The 26,898-nt window shown below is 46.5% G+C and overlaps 1 protein-coding gene across 1 annotated transcript in view; it reads right to left on the bottom strand.

Annotated features, from left to right (window-relative positions):
- The window catches only part of GDPD5 (glycerophosphodiester phosphodiesterase domain containing 5), an 899,605-nt gene that overhangs the window by 279,361 nt on the left and 593,346 nt on the right, over positions 1–26,898 (bottom strand). The window contains exon 3 of the mRNA XM_086933859.1: positions 11,535–11,638. Within this exon, the coding sequence (XP_086789985.1) occupies positions 11,535–11,638 (104 nt within the window). The remainder of the gene's footprint in view (positions 1–11,534; positions 11,639–26,898) is intronic.

The following is a 26,898-nucleotide window of genomic DNA, read 5'->3' as shown; positions in this document are numbered from 1 at the left end:
ACGTGGATATTTGACAAGTAACCCCCCTCCCCTCTTCAAGCGCCTTGAGACCCCCTGGGTATGTAGCGCGCTATATAAATTTTTTGACTTGACTTGACTTGACTAGGCTGCTGTACTTTATTAGAACATTACAAGTATGGATACCGTGCTCCATGTTTAACCTATTGAAGTCCATGATTGAGGAGCTCCTCTGGGGGTCTGGGAGGCGCAGAGTGGCACAAAAAACACTGTTGAGGCCGAAAGTGGAGGGCGGATTAGCGGTTCCTGACCTGGAACTTTACTATATAGCAGCACAACTACAGGTCCTTACACAGGGGGTCGCAATAGAGTTTAGGGGTCCTGAGAACTTGAGAGGTAGAGGGATACCGAGGCACATCCTACCAATTATCATATTGCAGCAACGGTTGGACCTTAGAGATCTCTCCTTGGAAGAGAAAACACTGAGGTTATGTTGGAATCGGAGTCAGTGAAGAGCAGGTGTGCTGCACCCATATGCCCCTGAAATTCCACTGGGGATGGTTACAGCATTACCCCATGGTGGAGACTGGACGTCATTGTTATAGTGGGAACAGGCAGGGATCCAAGTACTCGGGAACTTATAGGAGGATGGAGAATTACTGCCCTATCAGACGTTGCAGGAGAGATACGACCTCCCTAGGGGAGGATTCCTGGTGCACGCTGCTCTGGTGCGTGCACTTCAGAAACATTGGAAGGGGGGATTGGTACAGCCTACAACGATGGCATGTCAGTATGTGGTGATGGCGGCAGGAACATCAGTTACATGCCTATACTCGAGAATGTTGAACGAGGGATTACCTCCACTGGATGCACTGCGACTAAAATGGGAGGCAGGCATTGGGAAGCCCATACCGGAAACTATATGGGGACATATTTTGCGCAGGGCGTGGAAAAGCTGGATGCGGCAAGAGCTTGGCAGGAACTGGTTCAATCTCTGACTGACCAACAGTCAGGGGAAAACCGGGAATAGAGTGGTCCAGTACAGGGAGGCCACTGAAGCACCCAGTAGGGGAATACTGGCTTTCAGTTAACCCAAGTCCTACGCACTATACTTCTGCAGATACATGGAACGCACCGGTGAAGGGGGGGGGATAGGGAAGGGGGGTTGTCATTGGGTTATGAGTAGTTTATAAGTAGGATTGGTTAGTTTTGATTCTGAGCAGGAGGTATATTGCAACTGTGTGTAGAATGTTTAGTCCACATTATTGTGAATGCAGTGATGGTCCGTTCAATGGCAAGTTAGATGGTATAGTAATTGGGTAAAATGGTTAATGTGAAGGGATTAAGATGGGTAATTGTGGATTGCACAGCAGATTACTTGACTGTCGTGATGTAAAACAATAAAATATGTTTTAAAAAAAAATAACAATCCACAAACATGGGTGCACGGGTAACATCAAGTATTACACCTAGGGTAACCATAACTGTGAGGGGATATATCTTACGTCAGATCATATAATGTTTACGGGATATAGTTCCTTGCTTAGGTGAAACGATGTGGCTCAGACACCGCAGCTCTAAAAGGGGGGCCACAAGTGTATCTGGACATAAACAATCTTTCAAACATGAATGATAACAAGCAACAAAAAAGCCCAAAACATCCCCACCCTTCCCACATGCGATCACCCCTGAGCAGTAGGACATATTAATACACCGTATGTTTAAACAAGGTAACAAAGTGAAAGCCTGGAACGGAGGGTGCGGAGGAGTGTTGTGCATCTCGCTCATGGCGTGCAGGGGAGTCCTGTATTATGTGTCGGATGCCGCCACCCCATCTATGGGTGATGCAGCAGGAACAGGAGTATCTCGAGCAGGTGCATGCAGATCAGTCAGGATAGCGTCCCAATTGGTCGCTATCGGGTATTTGTGGAGCCCTAAGGAGTTCTCGCAGTGTAGGGTAGCATTCTCCGCCTGTGCCCACACTGTAAGGGATTGCATCCAAACCTCGAAAGTTGGGGGTTCATGTAATTTCCAGGGAAGGGTGATGAGTCGCTAGGCCATTAGGAATCCTAGGTCAAGAAAGCAGGGTGTGACCCTCTGCTTCTTGCTTCTACGGTAAAGGCCTAGGAGACAAGTTTCCCATGTATGGCGCGTTGGGCGGACAGTGACGGCGGATAGAAGGCATGTGACACCTCCCCAGGATAGTTGTAGGGACGGACATGTCCACAACATGTTGAGGTCAGATTTTAACTATCTTTTTTATGTTAGTAGCTTTGAGACATAAAAAATGTGAGTCTTGACTAGCTTAAGTGATTTAAGAAGGTATTGAGACAAGGGATCTCACACAATGACAGGAACTAGGTCTGAGGACATGACCTTGGCATGCTACCCTACCTTCTGCATCTGAATACATTTTGTCACAAAAGCAATTTCAGGAATGAGCACACTACAGACTCTATGGATCCTCTATGAATCCTCATGAAGATTCTCTACAATTAATGTGAGAAGGTGAAGGAATATATTTTAAGTGGACTGGGGTGAATTGCCAACGATTGGAGATAGGACATAGAGGATGGCTCACCCATGCATTTAGGTAATTACTTTCTGTCAGATTTTTCTGCAAAGGGTTTGCAGGAAGCGCATCAATCTAAAATAAAAGTATAGGCAGTAGAGAGTATGGGGTATTTGTGACAATATGGGGTATAGCTTCAGATGATAAACCAAAAGACGAGCTTGCCAGCTCTAAAGAAGCCCTGCCGACCACCATAGGACTCTTGAAAGAGCATTTCCCAACCTCCAGGAACTGGTTCAAAGGAAGATTTAGACCTGAACGTAGAACACCTGCCCGCCCGTCTACGGGAGGAAAATATTTTGGGAAATCCTGCAGGATTCAAAGTTTGAGAATATTCAATACCAGAGACTGTTGCCAAACAGTTCACAGAATCCCACTTAACTCGTGCACTGCATGAGAAGACTGGAAAACATACACTAATAGACGAGAAGTTCATACAACTATTATTGCAAGAGAACCGATTACTGAGGGCAGTAATAAAGAAGACAGTACAACAAATCTGAAAAGATAATTTGTCTCAAAAGTGTTGTTTTGTGGTACACAAGTTCCAAATCTCCAGGGTGGTACACAACCGCAAGCTTCATCTTCCTGCACCTCTTTCTCTAGTAAATCTTCACCAGACACTAACACTAGAAGCAAGTACTCTCTGGTTCAATGGACTGTCTCCTTGTCCCGCCTGGAGGTTTTATCCCCAAATATCAGATATTTGCAGAGAATTCCTATATTATGGATCCGACCAGCCAATAACCCTCAAGGTCCTGCTCAAATACAATCTTAAAGTTGGTCCTGTTTTTCTAACTCCAAAACATGTTTTGTGTTCAAAGGTAGAACTCTTGACTGTGTCCAACCCCCCACTTCAAACTGGCTTAGTGAAATTATAGGTCAATCACTTGGGCTACCTTTGTTCAGTCAGACCTCTGGAGGACACTTGGACATTTTTTTCCATTATTAAATTTTCAACCGACTTTCAAAACAGTGTCTATTTACAGCAGTTTTCATATTGGCAACTTTTTACCTAACTTTTTACCATCTAGTCCTTTCTTTTAAAGTTCATATCATTATTCTTATCAAATGTGTTTTCTCCTTATTTGAATGTGATGTGGAGCTTCAGGTTCCAGTGGTGGCTTTTGAAAGTGGTGGGCGTAAAAGTCATCATCGACTGTCATCGAGTGAGCAAAGTGAGTGACACGAACTGACACAAGTGGGTACCAAGCGAAAGGACATGGTCTTTACATTCACTACACTGGCAAATGTATGCATATGGACTTACATTAGCGCAACCCCAAAACAGAACTCTGAAGGGGTGGGGAAGGCAAATTGTAATGACTTTATAAAAGAACTTAAGTAAACGATGGATCATATTTAGCTATTGGTCATAATTTACCCAGTTACAACATGTGCACAATAGTGTCCTTTTATTTGCACGGTCATTGCATAACAGCTTGACACTGTGCGCGTGTTTGATAATGCGGCCGCATGGGCCTTACCTGTCTGCAGCGTCACCTCAAAGAAGGAAGAAAGTCAAGCAAAGTGTACACCCGCCCCCGCAAAGAAAAGAAACATATTTGGCATTGACTAAGGTTCTATGTGGTTCAACCACCCGTGGTCCATCTAATTGTGATAAAACACAGCACATTTTGATAGCTTTCCTTGCCATGCACATTTCTAGCAGCAACCCATGTCCACATTTTCCCGGCATGCCTCTTTGATGGTGTACTTCGAAAGTTGATTATTCCTAACTCAGATAATTATTATATGCCCGTATAAGGAAACAATGAGGAGACAGCAGTAATACATGAAGTAATCAGAAAATGACATTTGAACTCTCTCCCTCTGATTCTATTGTGCTATGGAGGGGTAACAATGTTTATAGTCTTAAATACAACGCCTCATTTTAGAGACAATTGTTTTGAGTAAAAGGAACATTTGTCAAGTCGGACACAATTGCCAACTTACAGGTTTTTTTTAGTTGCTGTATAGCGCAACCCACTCCTTAGGAATTGGAGCGCTTTACATGGGCCCCGGTTACATTAGAAAAGGTCACGTTCATTATTTTTTAGGTACGGGGAGATTAAATGATTTGCCCAGAATCACAGAATGTTGATCCAACACAGACCAAAATCTAGTTTCCCTGCTCAAAAGTCAGCAGCTCTCACCATGACACTACATTCTCTAACTGTTTTACAGGCTTGTCTCCAGAACATGAGGCTTCATAAAAGGCACCTTACCTCATTATAATTTTCAATTAAATGTTTGCACTTTGAGTGTGAGGGCCATTGTAAGCTGCCAGCACAGAGTTTGCCAGTCCATATCTTCCTGCACACTACCAGGAAGGAAGCCCGGACAGAAGATTTAAAAAACTCAGTCCATCATTGTGTGCATTAAAATAAAGCGGGACCATAACTGACCATGTTGCATGCTCTACCCGCCCTGCCTGAATCCACTGTGTGATTGTTTGGGGTGGCTTTGTGCTAAACTCAAGAGCCAATCCCGATGCAGCTCTTATGAGGTTTTTATGTGCTATAGCATAAGAGCTGTGTTAGGATTGGATAGGCAAGTCAACACAGTGCCCCAGTGAAGACACGGAGAGCTGCTTTTACTGAAACCAATCATAAGACCTCAACGCAGAGTGGGTTTTGTTTGAGAAGCCTGAAGTACGCATGTCAGGCTAGCCGAGCCCAGAGACGGGTCAGTCTGACACGTGCACTTTAACTTCAGAGCGCTGCAGCTTTCCATGGCAACAGCCACGCCCACTCTCCGTGATGGCATTTAAAAATACAATTGCAGCCCAGCTCTGCCACGATATGAAGCCCCCAAATGTGATTTATATATGCCCAGGTGGGTGGTGCATTAAAGCAGTGGGTCAACACCCTTCCGCCCCAATGCAGGAACTGCCTCTATCAGGTTCTTTCTTTGTTTAACTGGATTGCTGGCTATTCAATTTGCCACGCACAGTGCAACAAATGTTTTCGCTGAGGATTGTGTTGCTTTCAAATCCAAATTACCAAAGGTGAGCCAACATTAGCCTTACAGAACCTAGATTGCATCTGCTATTCACAGATATTAAAATGTGTACTATATAAGTGCAATTTCTAAATAGTGTACTTCCACAGTTACAGCAAAATGAGATCACCAAAATCTAGAGAAAGTTGAGCTTTGGTCACAAACATCTCACATGTTTGTATCCATATTTCCAAGATGGCAGATACATCAAAATGTGGGTAGGTTGTTTATTCTCTAGCCCTCTGTTCCAAGGCAACCTACACTTAAACGAGATCCCCCACAGAAAGACAGGGCGGAGGGCCCCACAGGCCTGCATCCTGTGAGGACAACTGATTCCTCCTATACTTTGCCCATGTGAAGAGGTGTTCCTGGGCATTGTTAAAAAATGTGTAGTACTCTCAGCTTTAACAGGAGTTTCATCTGCACATGATTATTACAGCTCCAGGTAGCACTTCGTATATTGGCCGACAGATGGTTAGAAAATGGAAAGAAACACTTTACAACTCATAAAAAGTATATACAATCAAAGCTCATCAGAGAAATAGCGGTTTCACAACACTTTATGTAAACTTCTTATTTATTTATTTATTTATTTATTTTTGGCATTTATAAAGCGCGAACGAATACCCGCGGGTGTCTCGGCGCTAGTCAATTCGCATAACTTCAGCTCGATGTTAAATTGCTCTTTGATAAACTGGAGAGCAGGCTTCATGTTTAATGTTGTGCTAGCCCAAAACCATCATGGTGACAGTAAAAATAAAAGCTGGAGGAAGGTGCATATTTACCTCTAGTTTACTTTAAAAGATTCACACTGTGAGGCAGAAGCTGAAAGCTCAGATTCAACAGCCACATTCAATTTGTGCATCTTAAGTAAAATAAAGTCACTATGCAAACAACAGTAGGCCTGGCTTGTTTTACGAGTCACTCTTTTACCTTGTGAGATACTCACATGAGAAAAGGTTTGGCCACGTAACAGAAGCGAATGTGCACTGGTCTGCCTACACAGCCATTAGATTTAAGTATGGTTTCGTTATGGTCTTGGTAAAAAGGTCAAATATTTAGGAACTTTACAGTAGGTAGATAGAATTCCCCAAAACTCCACCAGCAAGGCACATTTCTTTCCCAACATCCTTGCACTGTATCACAGCCAAAATATCCTTTCATAGGATTTTAGAATTCAATATTGTTTCTTATTACACTTTCAAATTAATTTTCTACTTTTCCAAAAACTACCTTTAACAGCTTTAAAAGGCCTTGAAGGCAAGAATCACAACACCCCGCAAAATTTGAGTATGGAATAATGTCAAGACCTTACCAATCTCAAAACCAATGCGGCATTAACCAATAACTGATGTGCCATTGTAATTCGAAGATTATAATGCAACCACATTTATTAGTTTGCTCGATCAGCAAATCACTGCAAAAATGAAATCTCTAAAGAACTGAGCAATCATCTGCATCACAAAAGACATTCTGGTGATCTTGTTAATGCTACTAGGACAGACATCTTAAAAATAATACAGAGGACCAAAAAGAAGGCTATCTTAGTGAAACATAATTTTTAGTTCTTGTACAACTACTGTTTATATTCTTCCAAAAATCACAAAAATCCCATTGTTCAGGAATGATGTTTCCTCCCGGAACCACTTTGTAAATAAGTCTATTTCATTTATCAAAGATTTTGCTACTAAAACCAGATCCTTCGTGAGGTACAATGGCAATTTATAAGTAAACGTTAACATTTACCTTTTGATCATAATACTGAATTTTTGGTACCACAGGAAATATAGAGCAACTGTACAACGATATCCCCCAGGCAGAAACTCTAAGTGATATCCCTGGATACCCCACCACAAACACACTTACTTCCAACAGATTTCACTGTGAAACTGATCAATGTAGCTTTCATCATACCTATTTAATTTCCAAAAAATGCTTCTATTTAATAATAAAAAGTATTGCCTAGGGAGCTTCTTTTGTCCCAAAGTTACCAGAACTCTATGTAGATCATTCTGAAAAACAATTAATATTCCCACACACTGATCCTTTCCACTCTGAGGTTTGATGCCGACTATGCCACAACAATAATGCTGTTGTGATCTGGTCAGGTGCGAGACAACCATTTGACTCTATTCTGATTTGGCCAAACCAACCCATTGATGATTTGTTTTTCTACGCACTAAGTCAATTGAGATATGACAAACAACCTTGATCTTATTATTAAAGTTATTGAGTGGAAACTATCAAGTAGATTATGCAGACAACCATGTAAGTGTAATTTTCTCCTTAGGTACCATTCTGTATGGTCAGTACACCACAATCCGTAGAAACTGTACATTTCTACACGTTTTTCTTTTTGTAGAAAAGAAGCTGAAAATTCTGTGAATCAAACTTACTGATCTTACTGATAGGGGTTATCCAAAATGACAAAGGGCATGCAATAAAAGGGCATGGTATTACTCATTCCAACACCTGAATAATACACAGATAAACTGTGTGCCCACTGTTAGGCTAGTCCCTAAAAAAGTTAGAAAAAGTATGAAACAATATTGGCATGTTTTGCTAGCTAGAGATGCCAATATTCCCCCGGTAAATTTTTGAATTTGAACATAACTGAAACATACGTGATTATTTTTAATGAGTCAATCGCTCTCCAACAACCATAAATTCGATCAGTGCACATTAAGGACTCACCCGGGTGTTAGGACTTTTCAAGTGTGGCAACTGTTACCTGTGCTTTTTCATTTAAAACCAAATCACCTAATCAAGGATCTAAGGGCCTGATTTAGATGTTAGCAGGTGGGTAATTCAATCACAACGGTGATAGAAATCCGATCCACCGAAATATAAATCTCTTAGAATATAATGGGATTTATATTTCGGCGGACTGGATATCAGTCACCGTTGTGATAGAGTAACCCGCCCGCCAACATATAAATCAGTCCCTAAGTCTAATTCTTTCATTCAAAGTACAACAGTGATAATGTCCTATAAAATGTTTGGCGTCCTTGTCAACTAGTCTACATAGACCAAACCACCCAAAGGGTGCAAGTGAAGATTTCCTAACACTGCGCCAGGATTCGCTTCAGGACATAGAATGCCCAAGTGGTTGCCAACTACACTGAAGCACAACAGAAGGACGATGATCTAATCTGGCAAGTGATTAAAGTGATACAGAAGCTGCCAAGAGGAGGATATGCCGCGCCACTCTTAAATAAGAGAGAATGCATCAGGATGGAAAGACTGGACTTAATATCTAATGGACTTAGTGGAATGGAGGAGTTGTACAGTATAATTTTCTCTTGAAAGTTTTAGTTCATTTTCCTGTACTCTTCTGTGTAATGCTTTCCACGTAGTATTTCTTCTCCCTTAATTCTTTTCCCGGGTTTAACATCATACTAATGCTGATCATATTTTTGTTTTCAAAATTAACAATTTCAATGGTATATTTGGTTGGTCTATGCACATCATAAATTTTTTTTGATGTTTTTTAGAGTTTTACAAATAAAGAACAAAAATGATTATTTGAGTATTAATGAGTCATTTTTTGACATTGTTACATAATTTTACCTTGAGCGTTAAATCCAACCTATGACATACAGTGTACACCGATGCTTTCTTTGGCCTTGTTCTGACGCGGCATGTCTGCCATCTATTACTCATGCTGCTCTTCGTTCATGCTTACATTTGAGAAAGAGAGTAGGAGAGTAATGGTTGCTTCTTCTCGTTTGGCCCGACTTGGGGACCCCTTCTAGTGACCACTGTAAGAGCACCATTTGGGGTACAGATTTAACATTCACCCTTGCAAAAAAAATTGGTAATAACAGAAGCAAAATTCAAGTACCTCTGGAAAAGAAACCATCTATTTTTCTTTTTTGCATCATTAGTATAAGCACATTATCTTCCTCATTTTTTAAAATTCTCTGTTTATGCAGACCTGTTGTCTTCAGTGCTTGAGCCAGTGTTTGCAGGTGGAGGACACCAGCACTTATTTTGGGGGACCAGCAGTTATATTTTTATGCATTGGATACTTTCAATGCACAAAAGAGGGAAAAACACCGATACGGAAGAAGAGGAATACAGCAAAACCTTCACAAGTGAGAAAGCAGGAGCCTGTTAGTCAGATAAAGGGACAGGGAGTGTCTGGTTGTGGATTTAAGAGTACCAGCCTTGGTACTTGGCGTGCTGACATTTACATAAACTGGCAGTGGGCTTCTGATCTGAGCTTTGGGCACCGGATCTTCAACAATTAAGCACTGGTCGTCATTGATAAATCACTGGCTAGCAACACGTAATTCGACATATGCTACAGGATATGATGAACTACAGATGTAATTTCTTGATGTTTTAGATTAGTGTCATTTGTGGCCATATTTTGTAAGTTCCGGTTTTAGGTCTTCATAACTGGACAACAATGTTCCAATGGTTGATCTGAATATAAAATGTTCATGCATTCCTCTGCATCCTTTTTACAAATCCTGGAAATGGTCTTGAAGTTATGATGATTTCTTGACGGATTTTTACCAAGTCAAAATGACAACATGAAACAGTTGACTTCCTAATATATTTTTGAACTTATTTTCATAGATAAGCATGGTTCTACGGCCATATAAGTATTGTGCTAGTTGTATATATATATAGGCCAAAACAACTGGCAAAAGAATGGCTTCACTCACTGTTTTGTTTGGTGATGTTTCACTTGCAACTGATCACTGCATTGTCTACAGTATCTCCTTTGCACAATAAATTCGTAAAGTATAATGCATTAAAAGAAAACAATATATTTTGGTCAAATTGTCTCTTTGGTGCTCTTCCTAATTCCTAAAGAAAGAGTACGTATTTTTGTTTCATTTTAACTGTATACTCAGATTCTCCCATTTTGAGCACACCATGTTGTTTAGTTTACCAATTTCAGACAAAGCTATGTTACAGTGTTACTGAATCAACTATTTTTTGTGGTGTCTATTTCACAGATCAGACATATCTTGGATGTTTCTAGATGGAGAAGCAAAACATACATCTGTTCGGTCAAACTGGTTTAGTGTATCTAGGATTAATTTCCTGGATTGGCTGTTAATTTCCTTTATACCAGAAATTACTAATCCACACCTTTTTCTAAAAAGAGAGTAGTACCTGAGAATGAGAGAAAGATATTTCATGTACATACTACCTAAGTAAATTATTAGCAACTTGATCTCCTTGGGCCTTTTCGAATACATTCTGGCGCCTTACAGTAATTGGTGTTAGTAAAGCGAATTTCAACCAAACAACAATTTATGAGCTCAGTGAGCTTCAACGCAGTATACTCTTCCCTTCTCAGTGCTGTCTATGTCTCAACTATCCTTCTGTACATGAATCTGTAGGTCAAGATCGCTGGTGTATGCTATCGCCTTGGCAAATATATGGTACCACATGGAAATAACAGTATGGGGGTGACCAAACAGAATACATACTTTAAAGAACAACAACAGGATATTCCCCTAAGAACTCACTAATGTCAAAACTCCCTTTCCTTGAACCTCATTCACTGACTCGTATCATTCATTGAAACTTCTATTAGGAAAGTAATCCTTTCCCACCTATTGACATATATATATTCACTTAACATCAATCCCTGATTATACAAAAAAGTCAAATTTATTACACATGTGTCCGTATTCCACATTTTAACAGCGTATATAAAGTAGTAGATTACACTGGATTAAAAAGAAGAACTTTTGGTCCTTTCACATGATAAAAGATCCGTAGTATCAAAATACAGCCATTTCATATCAATTTGGGTCACTCTTTCAGGTAATTCTAAACACCAGTCCAAGGGATTCACAAATAATTAAAACCAATAACACAAAAACTAATATTCAATGATAAAACTTGTCCAAATTATAACCCAAATTGTTGATGCAGCATTTTGGTGGTCTTATTTGTTCTTTCCACCTTAGAAATCTTGCCAGACGCCTACAAAAGAAATACACTGTAGTACATATAGTTGACAGCCACTCACCAGTTGAATTCATTGTAGTCGTTCTGGACTTCCCACCAGAAATAGAACCAGACCAAGGTCATTAGAAAGGTGAGCAAGAGTATCAAGAACCAGAACCGTTCCCACTGTGGAAAAAAACAGAAACAGGGTCAGAAGACGTTTTGCAACATGTGGCCGTATGTTTCAACATCTACTTCAAATATATTAGCAAACATCTAGATCAATGGCACTACATCAATGACCACTACATCCGAAAGACAAGTTTAGAATGTATTTTACATCTACCATGGCCCCACAATATGAATCCTACATATTTCTGCCATTTTTATTTTCAGTTCTTTGTATTATTAACTTTTTTCCTTAGCTGTAATTGTAACCAATTTTCAGTAGATTGTTTTACCCAGTTACTGCCATCATCACAGACCTTATACCTAATCTTTTTTATTACATTCATTTTATTAGTTGTATTTTTAAAGAAATGGAACGGTGCACCCGGGAATATAGGAGTCCACAAAATTGTCAGTTGTATTTCAAAAATATTTTTTAATCTTCCTTTATTTCAGATTCATAAAATTCCAAAATAATTTAAACAAACATCCAGCCAACGTGTTTCACTTAAACAAACATTTGAACTTCGTCAGGGCTCAAATATCTCAATATCTTTCATACTCCTGGACCAGAGATTAGTGAAAGCAACCTTCGAAATTCATTTGTCAAATCAAACACAAACTTTGATTGAATGATCTACAAATTCTCCTGCCATATCCCACAAAACAAATTCAACTAGTCCAATTATAAAAGGGAAGATAGAGTCCCCATGTTATACCCGCGTCTGTATTAACTTGACCCTCCATACCGCTCACTTTATTTTATTAGTTGACCTTATACGAACCCTAGAATTAATATTAATTGTCAATATATTATCATGTAGCCTTTATCTTAATACTAGACCAAATAATTAGAAAATCCATATTGTTCTAAATAGTTTATTTATGGTCTTCACCTAACCAGACAACTAATTAAAACTCCATCCCTTAAATAGTTTACATTAATTAACTATATTTGTAATTCTTAGCCTAATAACATAACTAACTTTCATTTCATTTAAATGCCACAGTTAATTCAATATTATTACAATTATTATTTTATTTCTTAGTATAACCTTAAAGTTTAACCTTGTACGAATATCATTTAAAGTAAATAATCCTTCAAAAACACTATTAGATCTCAGGGGGCCAAACCAATTATTGTTTATTTTAATTGTAATGTAAAAAAAAGCCTAGTTGTTTTATTTTTTTAATTACAGTTGAATTAATCATTATGCTGTGTTGAACTGCACTATGTATCTTAGTAGATTTACTGGTCACTGATGAAAACCAATTGCTGTAGTGAGCATATATCATAACCAGCTAACATGAACAGAGCACAGTCACTTCCTGCACAAGATTAATTTAATCATGTTGTGGATTTTACTTGATAAGGCAACAGATTTCACTTGATAAGGAAACACCATTTTGAGGCACAAAACAGAAAATGGCGGGTTTTGCTAGATCACGGGTAGCGGCAAACATTCCTACGGGGGCCACAGAGGACTGTCTGAGGCAAGCCCGAGAGCTGCACCGATGTCAGCAACGCGAGAGTCGGGTGATGAAAGATGGGTATAGAAGGACGTGAAGCAGATGCATGGTGTGGACAACAAACCGAGCCTTCGTGTGACTATTGTCTGCCACCAACGCTCTATTCTCACGCACAAAGGATTAAAGTCAAAGCATTGACTTCTAATGTAAATCATGAGAGGGGAAGAGATCACCTGATGGCTGGGTTTGCAAAATGTGAAACCAGAACATCTGGTATCAGTCCTGGCTTCCCCACTTGATCACTTGATGAAACTTTGTGATCCTAGGCAGTTTGTTAATTTCTCTTTGCCTCCTACTTCCTCATTACCACATATGAGAGCTCCTGAAGATATACGGGTTCAGCATGTGTGCTGTACAAAACCTTCTCTTGTGTTTTATTTAATATACTATAATTATTGTTCCAATTATATAACAATCAGGGCTACACACAAGGTGCACCTGACAAATGACTTGCCTTTTGCTTTGCTAATGGAATTGTTTTCAGAATGGGGGTGGAATGAATGTTTCCATGATAATATTTAACAAGCACTGGCGTTGCCAATAGGTCTCGCAGTAGGAAAGTTGGAGCTATTACAATTGCAAATAACAATGCCTTTTATTTTTATTTTGCATGTTAAAAACATAAAGGGCTTTGTCATTTACAAAACCAATATCTCCAACTTTCCTACTGCGAGACCTATTGTGCACTGCACAGTGTGTGTGAAAGTGGCACTGCGTGGGTGTGAGTGGCTTTGAGTGAGTGTCGTTGCGTGGGTGAGTGGCGTTGCATGTGTGAGTGTTGTTGCATGGGTGAGTGGCGTTGCGTGTGTGAGTGGCGTTGCGTGTGTGATTTGCGTTGCGTGTGTGATTGGCATTGCATGGGTGAGTGTGGCGTTGCGTGTTTGAGAGTGGGCTTGCGTGGGTGTGAGTGGCGTTGTGTGTCTGAAAGTGGTGCTGTGTGGGTAAAAGTGGCACTGCGTGGGTGTAAGTGGCGTTGCGTGTGTGAGTGGTGTTGCGTGTGTGAGTGGCGTTGCGTGCGTGATTGGCGTTGCGTGTGTGAGTGGCGTTGCGTGTGTGAGTGGCGTTGCGTGTGTGAGTGGCGTTGCGTGTGTGAGTGGCGTTGCATGTGTGAGTGGCGTTGCATGTGTGAGTGGCGTTGCATGTGTGAGTGGCGTTGCATGTGTGAGTGGCGTTGCATGTGTGAGTGGCATTGCATGTGTGAGTGGCGTTGCATGTGTGAGTGGCGTTGCGTGGTTGAGTGGCGTTGCGTGGTTGAGTGGCGTTGCGTGGTTGAGTGGCGTTGCGTGGTTGAGTGGCGTTGCGTGGTTGAGTGGCGTTGCATGTGTGAGTGGCGTTGCATGTGTGAGTGGCGTTGCATGTGTGAGTGGCGTTGCATGTGTGAGTGGCGTTGCATGGTTGAGTGGCGTTACATGTGTGAGTGGCGTTGCATGGTTGAGTGGCGTTGCATGTGTGAGTGGCGTTGCATGTGTGACTGGCGTTGCGTTGTTGAGTGGCGTTGCGTGTTAGAGTGGCGTTGCGTGTTAGAGTGGCGTTGCGTGTTAGAGTGGCGTTGCGTGTTAGAGTGGCGTTGCGTGTTAGAGTGGCGTTGCGTGTTAGAGTGGCGTTGCGTGTTAGAGTGGCGTTGCGTGTTAGAGTGGCGTTGCGTGTTAGAGTGGCGTTGCGTGTTAGAGTGGCGTTGCGTGTTAGAGTGGCGTTGCGTGTTAGAGTGGCGTTGGGTTGTTGAGTGGCGTTGCATGTGTGAGTGGCGTTGCATGTGTGAGTGGCGTTGCATGTGTGAGTGGCGTTGTATGTGTGAGTGGCGTTGCATGTGTGAGTGGCGTTGCATGTGTGAGTGGCGTTGCGTGTGTGAGTGGCGTTGCATGTGTGAGTGGCGTTGCATGTGTGACTGGCGTTGCGTGGTTGAGTGGAGTTGCGTGGTTGAGTGGCGTTGCGTTGTTGACTGGCGTTGCGTTTTAGAGTGGCGTTGCGTGTTAGAGTGGCGTTGCGTGTTAGAGTGGCGTTGCGTGTTAGAGTGGCGTTGCGTGTGTGAGTGGCATTGCGTGTGTGATGTGGCGTTGCATGTGTGAGTGGCGTTGCATGTGTGAGTGGCGTTGCGTGGTTGAGTGGAGTTGCATGTGTGAGTTGCATTGCGTGGTTGAGTGGCGTTGCGTTGTTGAGTGGCGTTGCGTGTTAGAGTGGCGTTGCGTGTGTGAGTGGCATTGTGTGTGTGAGTGGCATTGTGTGTGTGAGTGGCGTTGCATGTGTGAGTGGCGTTGCGTGGTTGAGTGGAGTTGCGTGGTTGAGTGGAGTTGCATGTGTGAGTGGCGTTGCGTGGTTGAGTGGAGTTGCATGTGTGAGTTGCGTTGCGTGGTTGAGTGGCGTTGCATGGTTGAGTGGCGTTGCGTGGTTGAGTGGCATTGCATGTGTGAGTGGCGTTGCATGTGTGAGTGGCGTTGCATGTATGAGTGGCGTTGCATGTGTGAGTGGCGTTGCATGTGTGAGTGGCGTTGCATGTGTGAGTGGCGTTGCATGTGTGAGTGGCGTTGCAAGTGTGAGTGGCGTTGCGTTGTTGAGTGGCGTTGCATGTGTGAGTGGCGTTGCATGTGTGAGTGGCGTTGCATGTGTGAGTGGCGTTGCATGTGTGAGTGGCGCTGCATGTGTGAGTGGCGTTGCATGTGTGACTGGCGTTGCATGTGTGACTGGCGTTGCATGTGTGACTGGCGTTGCATGTGTGACTGGCGTTGCATGTGTGAGTGGCGTTGCATGTGTGAGTGGCGTTGCATGTGTGAGTGGTGTTGCGTGGTTGAGTGGCGTTGCGTTTTTGAGTGGCGTTGCGTGTTAGAGTGGCGTTGCGTGTTAGAGTGGCGTTGCGTGTGTGAGTGGCATTGCGTGTGTGATTTGCGTTGCATGTGTGAGTGGCGTTGCATGTGTGAGTGGGGTTGCGTGGTTGAGTGGAGTTGCATGTGTGAGTTGCGTTGCGTGGTTGAGTGGCGTTGCGTGGTTGAGTGGCGTTGGGTTGTTGAGTGGCGTTGGGTTGTTGAGTGGCGTTGCATGGTTGAGTGGCGTTGCCTGTGTGAGTGGCGTTGCATGTGTGAGTGGCGTTGCATGTGTGAGTGGCGTTGCATGTGTGAGTGGCGTTGCATGTGTGAGTGGCGTTGCGTAGTTGAGTGGCGTTGCGTAGTTGAGTGGCGTTGCATGTGTGTGTGGCGTTGCATGTGTGAGTGGCGTTGCATGTGTGAGTGGCGTTGCATGTGTGAGTGGCGTTGCATGTGTGAGTTGCGTTTCATGTGTGAGTGGCGTTGTATGTGTGAGTGGCGTTGCATGTGTGAGTGGCGTTGCATGTGTGAGTGGCGTTGCATGTGTGAGTGGCGTTGCGTAGTTGAGTGGCGTTGCGTAGTTGAGTGGCGTTGCATGTGTGTGTGGCGTTGCATGTGTGAGTGGCGTTGCATGTGTGAGTGGCGTTGCATGTGTGAGTGGCGTTGCATGTGTGAGTGGCGTTGCATGTGTGAGTGGCGTTGTATGTGTGAGTGGCGTTGCATGTGTGAGTGGCGTTGCATGTGTGAGTGGCGTTGCATGTGTGAGTGGCGTTGCATGTGTGAGTGGCGTTGCGTTGTTGCGTGGCGTTGCGTGGTTGAGTGGCGTTGCATGTGTCAGAGGCTAAATGTAGCACAGGGAGACCTCCAGCGGTAAGACAATCAAAAACAACTTAGAAAACATTTCACAGTATGAAAAGATCAAACTCATGAACGAGCGTGATACACCTCAGCTAAAAATCATGATAAATAACAACACATTAGAAGTGAAACTGCAAGTACAGAAGGACCAGCTTTGCTTGTTTAAAACTCAGAGGCAAAAGAAGGACATATGTACTTATGACATATGCTCTCCCACTTCAGGCAGATGAGTGTAATGTGTAAAGCGTCTTGTGGAGCAAGCATGTCACATGAGCAGATCGTGGAGTCTGAGGACTTATGCCATCCCGCTAAGAGTTGTGGCAACAAATGAAATAAATAAATAAAACGCATACACCATGAAGCAGACACAGGGACGTGGACACCGCGCTAAGCCAAGAAGATAAAGAATGGCAGCCTAAGCAAATACAAACAAGCAGCAATTGGCCACGGCCTGCCTGCGAGGCTCAAAGTGTTAGAAGGCAGGTCTTGGGCAGAGGCAGAGTACTGACTTAGGAATGACTGTGAGGCGCATTGGTGTGAAGCACATCAAAGGGCTTCTCCTCCCCTAATTAGGTGAGGAGAAGCCGTTTCGGGAAACTGAAAGTACGGCCGGCCTGCGGCCGACCATGAATAATTAGGGGAGGAGAAGCCCTTTGATGTGCTGGGCTGGCCCTGAATGCGCGTGCATGTTTAATCACGTGGTTCACGTGAACTGCATGAAAACCGCGGGGCTGAAAGCCCTTTGGTTTGACGATGTTTTTGCCACTTGAATTCTCGCTCCGCTCGATGCGCTTGCGCAAATCGATAGGTCGCGAGACCTAAAAACTATCACTACTAATATATGCCTCTCAATGCAGTGATATAATCTGGTCTACCAAGGCAAAACGCTTGTCTGTGTTAATAAAATATACTTTTTGGAAGTTTACAGAGAGTGTATCATGTTTTTTACATGTTTAGTGCAAGGTGTCTTTAAAACTAAAGGTGATCCTAAAAGTAACTTGTCTAGGACACCTTCTTTTCTTCTTTACCCTTACTTTAGGTAAAGTATAAATAAAGTATGCCAGTTTATTTCACTGTTTTCTGAATATTCCAGCTCTGTCAAGTGAACAGTAGCCCGGTGCTGCTGTTCACCAGGGGGGCACAATTTAAAGATCAGGAGGGCCGCATGCGGCCCCCGGGCCGTCCTTTGAGTATCCCTGAGCTAGATAGTCACCATGCCAATTCAGTGCTATCACTGCACTATACAACAAGTAAAGGAATATTGGGCCTAATATACCAAGTTATTTGGAGGTTGCATGCCTGAAATTTGCAAAATCACAGTGTTTCCAATCGCAAAAAGGCTTTTTGAAATGTATTAAATGCATTTTCTGATTCGGTAACACTACCAAATTGCAAAATGGGTGTAGAAACCCATAATAAAATGCTTTTTGGAAGGGACATACTTAGAGTGTGACTTCCAAGTAGTGATTCATTAATGAATATATCAATGTTTTGCTTCCAAAATCTGATCACAAAACATTAAAACTTTACTAGTACCTCAAAGGAGGTGGTAACCCATTCACAACCCGGCAGGTGATCCCCTTCCTCCTTGTGAATACTAAAAAAAGTTCATTGAGGGGGTAGGCAGTGGTGCACAGGAACACTGCCTGCTCAGAAACCACACAAATTAAACAAGAATTTTTAAATGCCTCCAGGATTCCTTTAAGAAAAAAGAAGATCTGCTTTTTAAAATTAAAATTGACTTTATTTAAAATGCAATGACAAACAGTCCTGCCAAGTACCATGCAATCAAGGGTTAGACTGACGTATTTTAGTGCTGTAGTCTGCATCACAACCCTATAATGCATTAGTTATGCATACAGAGTTCCCCGAAAATGTGGGGATGATCATTAGATTCTCCAAAAGCAGTCAGAGTGCAGTGCTTAATCTGTGCACTGCCACCCTGCCTTAGTCTGAACAGCTGCCTGTCGGCCAGCCTGGGGATTAATCGCACTTTCTCTAGCGGCCCCGCTCGGCAGTGGCGGGCAGCACGGATCTGGGGTGGTGCGGCGAGCGAGCAAGGAGGTATAACAGTAAAAGAAATGAAAAGTTCACTTACCTCCTCGCCACTCTGTCCCACGTCGTCTCTCCTCCGATGAACAGGAGGCAGCATGGCTCCCCTGAGTTAATCACAATGATTGGCTTCCCTAAACCAATCACAACACTGCAATGCACTGCTGTGATTGGTCTGAGCCCCGTGGTTCGGCGCTCAGATGGGGACTGGGGGCCTAGGCATGTTTTCAAAGCAGGCTGTAATGCAGCCTGCATGGAGAACATGCTAAAGTGCGCATGACTGTTTGGTCGGCCCAAAAGGGGAGGTCAAAGCACCATGCGCACTTTAGTGTGCCCATCACTCCTCCCCAGCTCTGTCAGCAGAGCAGCCCCGCCCTCATGCTGCTGCAGCTGGGAAGAGTAATATGATAATATTGTGTTATCATTTCATTTGTCCTTTTTTTTACTGCTGCACAGCAGCAGTGGGGCGGCGCTCCACCGCCTTAGCGAAGGAGCTGCCACTGCTGCTCAGTCTCTACACGCATATGGCTGCTGGATCATCAGGTGGGTGGGGCCGCTGTCTGAACAAATAAACAAGCAGAACAGACGAGAAGAGTCCAGCAGCCATTTAGATATGGCATCTCTAAAGAGCCCTTATTTCCCGGCCGATCCACTGTCCCGCACCATCTTTGGTCTAGGTGGGCAGTTACCAGATTGGTGATTTTTGGGAGGCGGGCAAAATACCCTGCCCCTGGAGTTTTCACGCAGATGGTAGGGTCCAAGAACGAGGGGCAGCCCTGATTGGTTGGGGGAGCACGTGGGCTTGGTCAGGGTTGTAGTTTTAGGGTCAAGAGAGCATGCTCCTTGGGCTGGTGCGGGTCTACGGTGGTCGAGGGCAGCCCCTTGCGCAAGGCGCTTGGGCTCTCTCCAGGGGCTTTCATTAGATCTAACAGAGGACGCTCTCCTGAGGGTGCATCCTCTGCCAGCCATCTTACCTGCAAACAACCTTACCAGTCTACATGCGATTCAGGAGCCCACCCGAACCATGTACCATGTGAGGAGCGCTGCGGGTCAGTATTAGTGCAGCAGGTGGTTTTTGTTGGGTTTCGCCTGCCAAAGGCTGCGCTCTGCGCAGCTTTTCGGCGCAGGCGAAATCCATTGACTCTAATAAGGACTTCAGGAACGTCCCCCGGCTCCCATTGGCTAGCTCCATAAATGGAGGCTAGCCATTGGGAGCCGGATCTGTCCGTCAAGGCCGGACCAGATTCGGGGGCGTTCCCGCGATTTTTTCCCTCTCCACCCACTTCTGTTCGTCATCGCGGCGGTGGGTGTGTGTTATTTTTTTTTTTCGAGTCGCCCTTTTTTCTTCATTTTACATGCGTCTGTTGTTGGAGTTAGTTCAAGATTCGAGTTCCCACGAAGCGATCAGGGATCAGGTAAGGAGTATTTTGTTTATAAATGTGTTTTCACTTTGTAAGTTTAGGTATTTTGTTCCCCCCCTCCCGCTGTCCGTGTCTTTCCCGCCCCCCCTGTCCGTGTCTTTCCCGCCCCCCCCTCCCGCTTCCGTGACTTTCCTGCCCCCTCCTCCCGCTTCCGTGTCTTTCTTGCCCCCTCCTCCCGCTTCCGTCGGCCATCTTCGCTTGGGAGTTAATGCCTGGAAGCCTTCCCGACCCCCCTCCCGCTGTCCGTTACCCCGCCCCCCCCTCACCCCCACCAACGGAGGAAGCCTTCCCGACCCCCCTCCCGCTGTCCGTTCCCGCCCGCCCCCCCCCGTCCCCTGTCTTTTGATCTCTCGTTCTGCACCCCTCTCTCCCCGAGGTTGAAAAGAGAATGCGTCTTTGATAGGATGTGTAAATAGCAAGAATGGGACCGGACTGAAGTTGTAGAAGTGTCTGCTTTCATCAGCTCCGGAGGCCACTTTTGCAGCCTTATCTCTTGGTCACGGACTGGTGTGGCTTCAACGTTTATGACGCGTTGTAAAGTGCTGCACGTTGCCGTGGCAACTTCCGAGCGCTCAAGTACAGTAGAAAGCTTGGATAGCCGGCAGATGCAGGGTCGGTAGAATAGCTGTGGGAGGGAGATCTGTATTTGATGTTCTTCAGTCAACATCCCTGGAACAAGACCTCGCCAGAGAGATGGTCTGCAGGTTTGTTCTGAGATTTGTAGTGAAGTGCGGCTAGTTCCGCCCTCTAGCACAGACCCAGACCCACTTTGGGACCGTCCGCTCCTCTGATAAACTGCGGTGCTTCGGCCATTGATAGTTCTCGGACGGAAGAGAGTGTGAAGCGGCCAGCGGACGATTGTCTGCTGGAGGCCGCGAGGACAGGTCCCTCGGGCCCTTGTACCATCGATCTTGTTTCAGATGCGCGGTGTTTTAACTGTAATCCCTGCCCTGCCTCCCCTAGGGACCAACTGAGACCTTTCATGAGACGGGTTTCTGCAGGTGCAGGCCAGCCCATCCTGCGACCTGGCTTGAAGGCTCTGGCCTGTTGCAGAACTCTTTTGAACCGCCAGTTCTGGAAAAGAAGCGGTACCGCTAGATCTGGGCAGCCGTCGGTCCGGGAGAACTGAAGAGGATGCTGTAGCATCTCCTCCGCTGCCGCAGTCCACACTGGTTCCTAAATATCAACAGCTGTTCTGTAAACAGACAAGGGCCGGGGAAGCTCTCGAAGCGCGGGCTGTGTCTAGCGATGGGACTGGAGAGGAGTGAGTTAGACTTTCTTTGAGCTGGACCGGAGATTGGTTGGGCCCTTTGTGACGCGGACAGAAGGAGGCTCCCTTTATAGTGGATGGGTGAGAGCCCAAAGGCAGGGCATAGCCCCGACTGGGTGTGCAGTGGTGACTCTGTGACGGCTGGTCCAGGAGGAGCTCGTGAGGTGGGAGCAGGTTACCTACCCTGCCTTTAATCACGCAACTCCTTGGCAATGCCCCTATTCACACCTGCCTAACGCAGCCAGAAAAATCATACCTACCCCTGCTGTCTACCTAATGTTTCTGAAACTATAAGATGCTAGGAAACAACAGTGATAGTGCATTAAGCGTTCTGATTGGCTGACCCAATCTCAGTATCCAATACTGTTTCATCTGTCGAATCTCTTCACTCAGTAGTTTGCACCTCTGGTTTTTAGATGGATGTCACAGGAGTAATACAATTCACAAGACATGTCACGATAAGATTCTGGTCAAACATGTTATAATTGTGTATATAACTCTATGCAACTGTTAATTTGAGCTTGCCTCCACCGCACGATTATACCACCCCCACTGCTCTCGTCCCTCCCCAAACCTCTGGCGACCAAGAGGGTCATGCACGTCTGCGCTGGATTCAGCAAATAAAACTAAATAACTCTTTAAACTAAAAAAAGTGAAAAAATGCTTATTTTTGACGTTCATTTTTGCGGACTGGTGAGGTGGAATGTGTCTGTATTCAGTCAGCAGGGAGAGCACACCGTTGCATATGGGGTGGCTGGTTTTGTGTGTGTGTGTGTGGGTGCAAATGCAATAGGTGTCGCATTTGCGAGAGATTAGGCTATTGGCTTTGTAAATGACAATGCCATTTATTTATGTTGTCAAAGCCAACACATAAATAAAAATGTTGTCATTTACAATGCCAATAGCTCCAACTTTTCCAAAGGCGAAACCGTTGCATTGTAAATGCTTGTTGTGTCCTTGCCAGCCCACGCGCACGTCAGGGAGTGAGTGCTGCCGTCGAGCCATTGTGTACCCGGAGAGTGCAGGGACGCCTATCCACCGCACAAGGGAGGGTGATAGGCAGGAGGTAAGGGGTGGGGCTCGCACTGATTAGGGCCTGTCGCTGGATCTCTGTAGCCCATGGAGGCAGGATCTTTTGCAGGGAACCACTTCAGATTATGGCACTGCAGGGAGGGAGGCAGGAACGGGGGGAGCCATTTTGATTGTTTATCAGGCTGGTTCTCAGGCCTTTGTTGCTGGTAGGAGCCAAGCTGGGCCGTTTGTAATGGGCAGCCAGCAAGTGGGGTCGCCCATCAGTGATGGTAGGTTTGAGGCCAGTGATTTGTCAGGTCGGGTGGCTGCATAATTTGTTCAGGTTGAGCGATCCTCTCCATGTATTGGGGTTTTTGGTAAGGGCCATGGAGTGGGAGAAGGGAGTGGTAGTGATGGGTCCTTAGCAGCTTTTCAGGATGGTTGCCTGGGAAGGTGGGTTTGTTGCTATGACCTCTCCTTTAGTGGCATTGGACAGACAGGACAGGGATATGTTATGGTCAGCCAGGTGGTTCAGGCAGGGACGACGGCGGAGATGGCACCCGCTCAGTAGGGAGCAAAACCCCAGTCTGAAGTCGGAGCTTACTTCTGTAAGGCCAGCTGCAGGACGCCAGTGGACGATTCAGCGGAGAGGCACGGTTTGGGATCTGTGTCTGCATTGTCGACCATTTTGACCCTTCACAGCATCTCTATGAAGTGCAGTTGGTGATGGAGGTGTGGGTGATGGTGAGGTGTCGGGCATAAGTGCAGACTGTGGAGGGGTATGTGGTGAGGAAGAAGGGGAGTTGGATTAGGGTGAGGAGGATTAGGGTGAGGATGATTTGGAGGAGTGAGAGATTGTGAAAGATGTGCATGAGAATGCATGGTGGTTGGCACCTCAGGAGGTACGACAGGAGCAGGGAGACACTAACCGCAGGAGGAGTGTCCGTGTTTTGCAGCCTGTTACGGCAACGGCAGCAACGAGGGCAGTGTCCAGCCAAATGGAAGCAAGACCAGTGTCAGGATGGATTGCTTTGGTGTGGGCCCCAACTTTGAGGCCAGGTGAGGTGTATTGTGTGGGGGACACTACTGAAGGGGGGGGTGGGAGTGGGGGGTGCAGGTGGTTGAGGTTGACGTGCCCCTGCAAGGGTAAGTGAGCTTTCATCTGACAAATAGTAAGTATGTGCAGGACACGGCACAGCCATGGAGTTGGGGGGGGTGATTATTTGGAACGCGGAGTATATGGAGATATTTTGGGCAAAGGAGGGCTCCAAAGAAGAGGAGTGTGAGCGGTCTCGCAGGCTCAGGGTGCCTGTTAATATTGAGAATTGGACAGCTGCATTTCTCGTTTAAGCGAGCATCTTGTGAGAAGTATCCTGAGAGGTGCATGGGTTTGTTCAAGTACATTGATATAGATAGTACGTGAAGCCAAGGTTAATTTCGAGGGCTGGGCTTGGGTGCGTTACGATGAAGAGGTTTGTGCGTGACTCGCGGAGGATGCAGATGGGAGCAGCTAGACAATGAGCTGTTCCTCCAAACGATGACGCTGGAACAGCCAGCTGCATTGACTTTTAAGGTGTGTGGCTGGCCACATTTGCGGGCAATCCACCCAAACTGGCGTGGGTGTGGCAGGCAGGGGACATGTGGGGGGCAGGAGGCATGTTGGTCATACAACAGGGGACAATGTCTTCTGAAGTTGTGCAAATACAGACTCAAGTGTGGAAGCACATGCTCACCCAGTGTGGGTTCAGTCAGCAAGGTGGTAAGTGGTCAGTTGTCAGCGATCGTGAGGCAGGCAGAGGTGGACAGAATCCCTTGGGCACGGGAACGTACCCCAGTTAGGGTGGAGAGGTTGCGACACTGGCTCAAGTGGTTGGGTTCAGAAGCAGAACAGGACTTGTTGTTAGCTGGGTTTTCAGTTTGGTTTCTATTTGTGTTATGAGGATCCCAGAGTGCATCAATGGGTGGACAATTTGATGTCGGTGAAGGGTCAAGAGTAGTAGGTATAGAGCAAATTGATGAAGGCGGTGAAGGAGGGGAGGATGGAATGGAAATTTTCTGATTGGCCCTATGGAGAATTTGAGGATTTCACTAGTTGGATTGGTCCCCAAGAAGAAGTTCCGTCTGAGCCATCACCTTTCCTGAGCTTGTCGGTCAATGATTTAATTCCTGAGATGTGCAGCAAGGTTCACTATGCATGGGGGGCGTGGCTTGGGCGCCGATGGCGATGGTCGCCTGAGAGCTCGGCTCCGGGACTGAGCCCGGACTTATCCTGTAAATCGGAGGCTGCGGGGCACCCCAGACCCCGCATTCGGCTGAGCGGACCGACGAAGACCTGCCGGGGCCCTTGGTGGGGCTCGGACGAGGATTGTTCCGGAGTGCAACCGAAGTTTGCGGAGTCGCGGAGTGCGACCCAACATGGCGCCCGGACTTCTTTGTCCCCCTGGTCGGACCCATTGACTTGGAAGAGCGTCGCAAGCAGCGACTTGCGCCCGACTTCGCCATCCCCGACTGCCCTGTGCACTGGCTGTCTATTGGATCGGGCTTCTCACGACGAGTTTGCACTCGGTTGGGTGGCCGGGCGGATGCCCACGTTATAGGGGACCCCGGGAGCGGACGCCCTGCAGTCCGGGCGGTGGCCCGTCTCGCGACTCCGCACCTAGCTACGTCTTCCCGGCCAGCCCATTTCCATGGGAGGCGCGACACCTTGGCGCTACACATCGTCCGGTGGAGTTGGAGACCCTCACCCTGGATCTCTAGCGGGTGAGCGGGCCTGCCCGGCACGGCGACGGTTGTCTCCGCCCCCTCATCGGTGCCCTCGAACGCCGTGGCCGTGGTGTGAGCCGAAGCGGAGAAGTCTCCACAGGCCCTGGAGACGGAGGTCTCCCATACTCGATCTGAGGACCAGTAGCCGGGAGGGTCGTGGTCGACGTCTGCACCCGGAGACGCCTACTCCGGGACCTTCACGGAGTGCCCCCGGCGACATGGGGAAACCTAGAGGAGCCAAGGGGCCTACCCCGACCGCCTCGGACTCGGAAGCCCAGGACAAAGAAGAGCTTGGGGACCCAAAGAGTTCTGATGGCGCGTCGATGCAACGGCAGTTCGACCGCGTCCTAGAGGCGATAACGACCACGAGATCGGCCCTCCAACAGGACATTGCCCAAGTGGCGACGAGCCTAGGTCTCCTCAGAGCGGACCATGGCAAACTCTCGGACCGGGTCAAAGACGTGGAGAGCTCGGTGAAAACCTTGGAGCCGGCGCAGCGAACCTTGGCTGCGACGATGAAGGATGCCCTGTCCCGAATTGCGACCCTGGAGCAGAGGGCGGAGGATGCGGAAGGCCGCAACAGGCGGAATAACATTCGTGTAGTGGGCCTCCCGGAAAAAATCGAAGATGGCGACATGGTGACATACTTGGAGACCTGGCTCCGTGACACGGTGGCCCCGGAGGGGCTATCCTCCTTCTACACTCTGGAGCGTGCCCACAGAGTCCCGGCGCGGCCGCCGCAACAGGGACGCACCCCGAGGCCGGTGGTGGCGCGATTATTGCACTTTCGGGACAGGGATTTAATCCTCAACACCGCCAGGCATAATGGCCCATTCAAAGTAGCGAACAGTCAGGTGAACATCTTTCCGGATTACACCTACGAGACTCAACGCAAGCGTTTTTCCTTCCTGGCGGTCAAGCGCGAGCTCAGGAGCGAGGGCATCCAGTACTCGCTTCTCTACCCTGCAAGGCTCCGCATCATAGTCGACGACAAAACTCAGTTCTTCGACACCCCGGAGGATGTCTGTGCCTGGCTCGAGCTTTATAGGACAGGGAAAGATGGCTTCGGCTCCTCGTCCCAACAGGCAGATGAGCCGGAACAGAGACGGCGATCCAGGAGGATCAGGAATCGCCGCGGCCGCACGGGAGGGCCCTCCACTGCAGAGACGTCGTCGGAGCGGAGGGGAGTGCTAGAAGTGTTGTCGGAGTTGTCGGGTGCCCGGGATGAAGCCATCGAGGAGGAGGAAAACCTGGGTGAAGAGGTGGCACCGTCGGACTCGGAGGACTCAGTGACTGATAGTGCCCATACACCGGTGATCACACCGAAATCGGTGGAGGACCTTTTGGATGGACAAGGGTAACGGGGTGTGCTGCCTTATTTTGGGTGGGGGCCCGGCAGGGGGGAGGCGGTTGCCGTCCATAGCTGCTGACAAAGAGGGAGGGGGGGGGGTGCCCCTGTTTCTGCCCCGGGAGAGGTTGTCGACACTGTTTAGGGCTTGCTATGGTCCTGGTGGCCTAAGCGTCGAGGGCCCACTGCCTCCGCCCGGCCCGCACCTGGCCCTTAAGGCCTTCCCACGG

Source organism: Lissotriton vulgaris, chromosome 8 (assembly GCF_964263255.1).
Source record: "Lissotriton vulgaris chromosome 8, aLisVul1.2, whole genome shotgun sequence".
Taxonomy (NCBI): domain Eukaryota; kingdom Metazoa; phylum Chordata; class Amphibia; order Caudata; family Salamandridae; genus Lissotriton; species Lissotriton vulgaris.
This window is presented reverse-complemented; position numbering and strand designations above follow the sequence as displayed.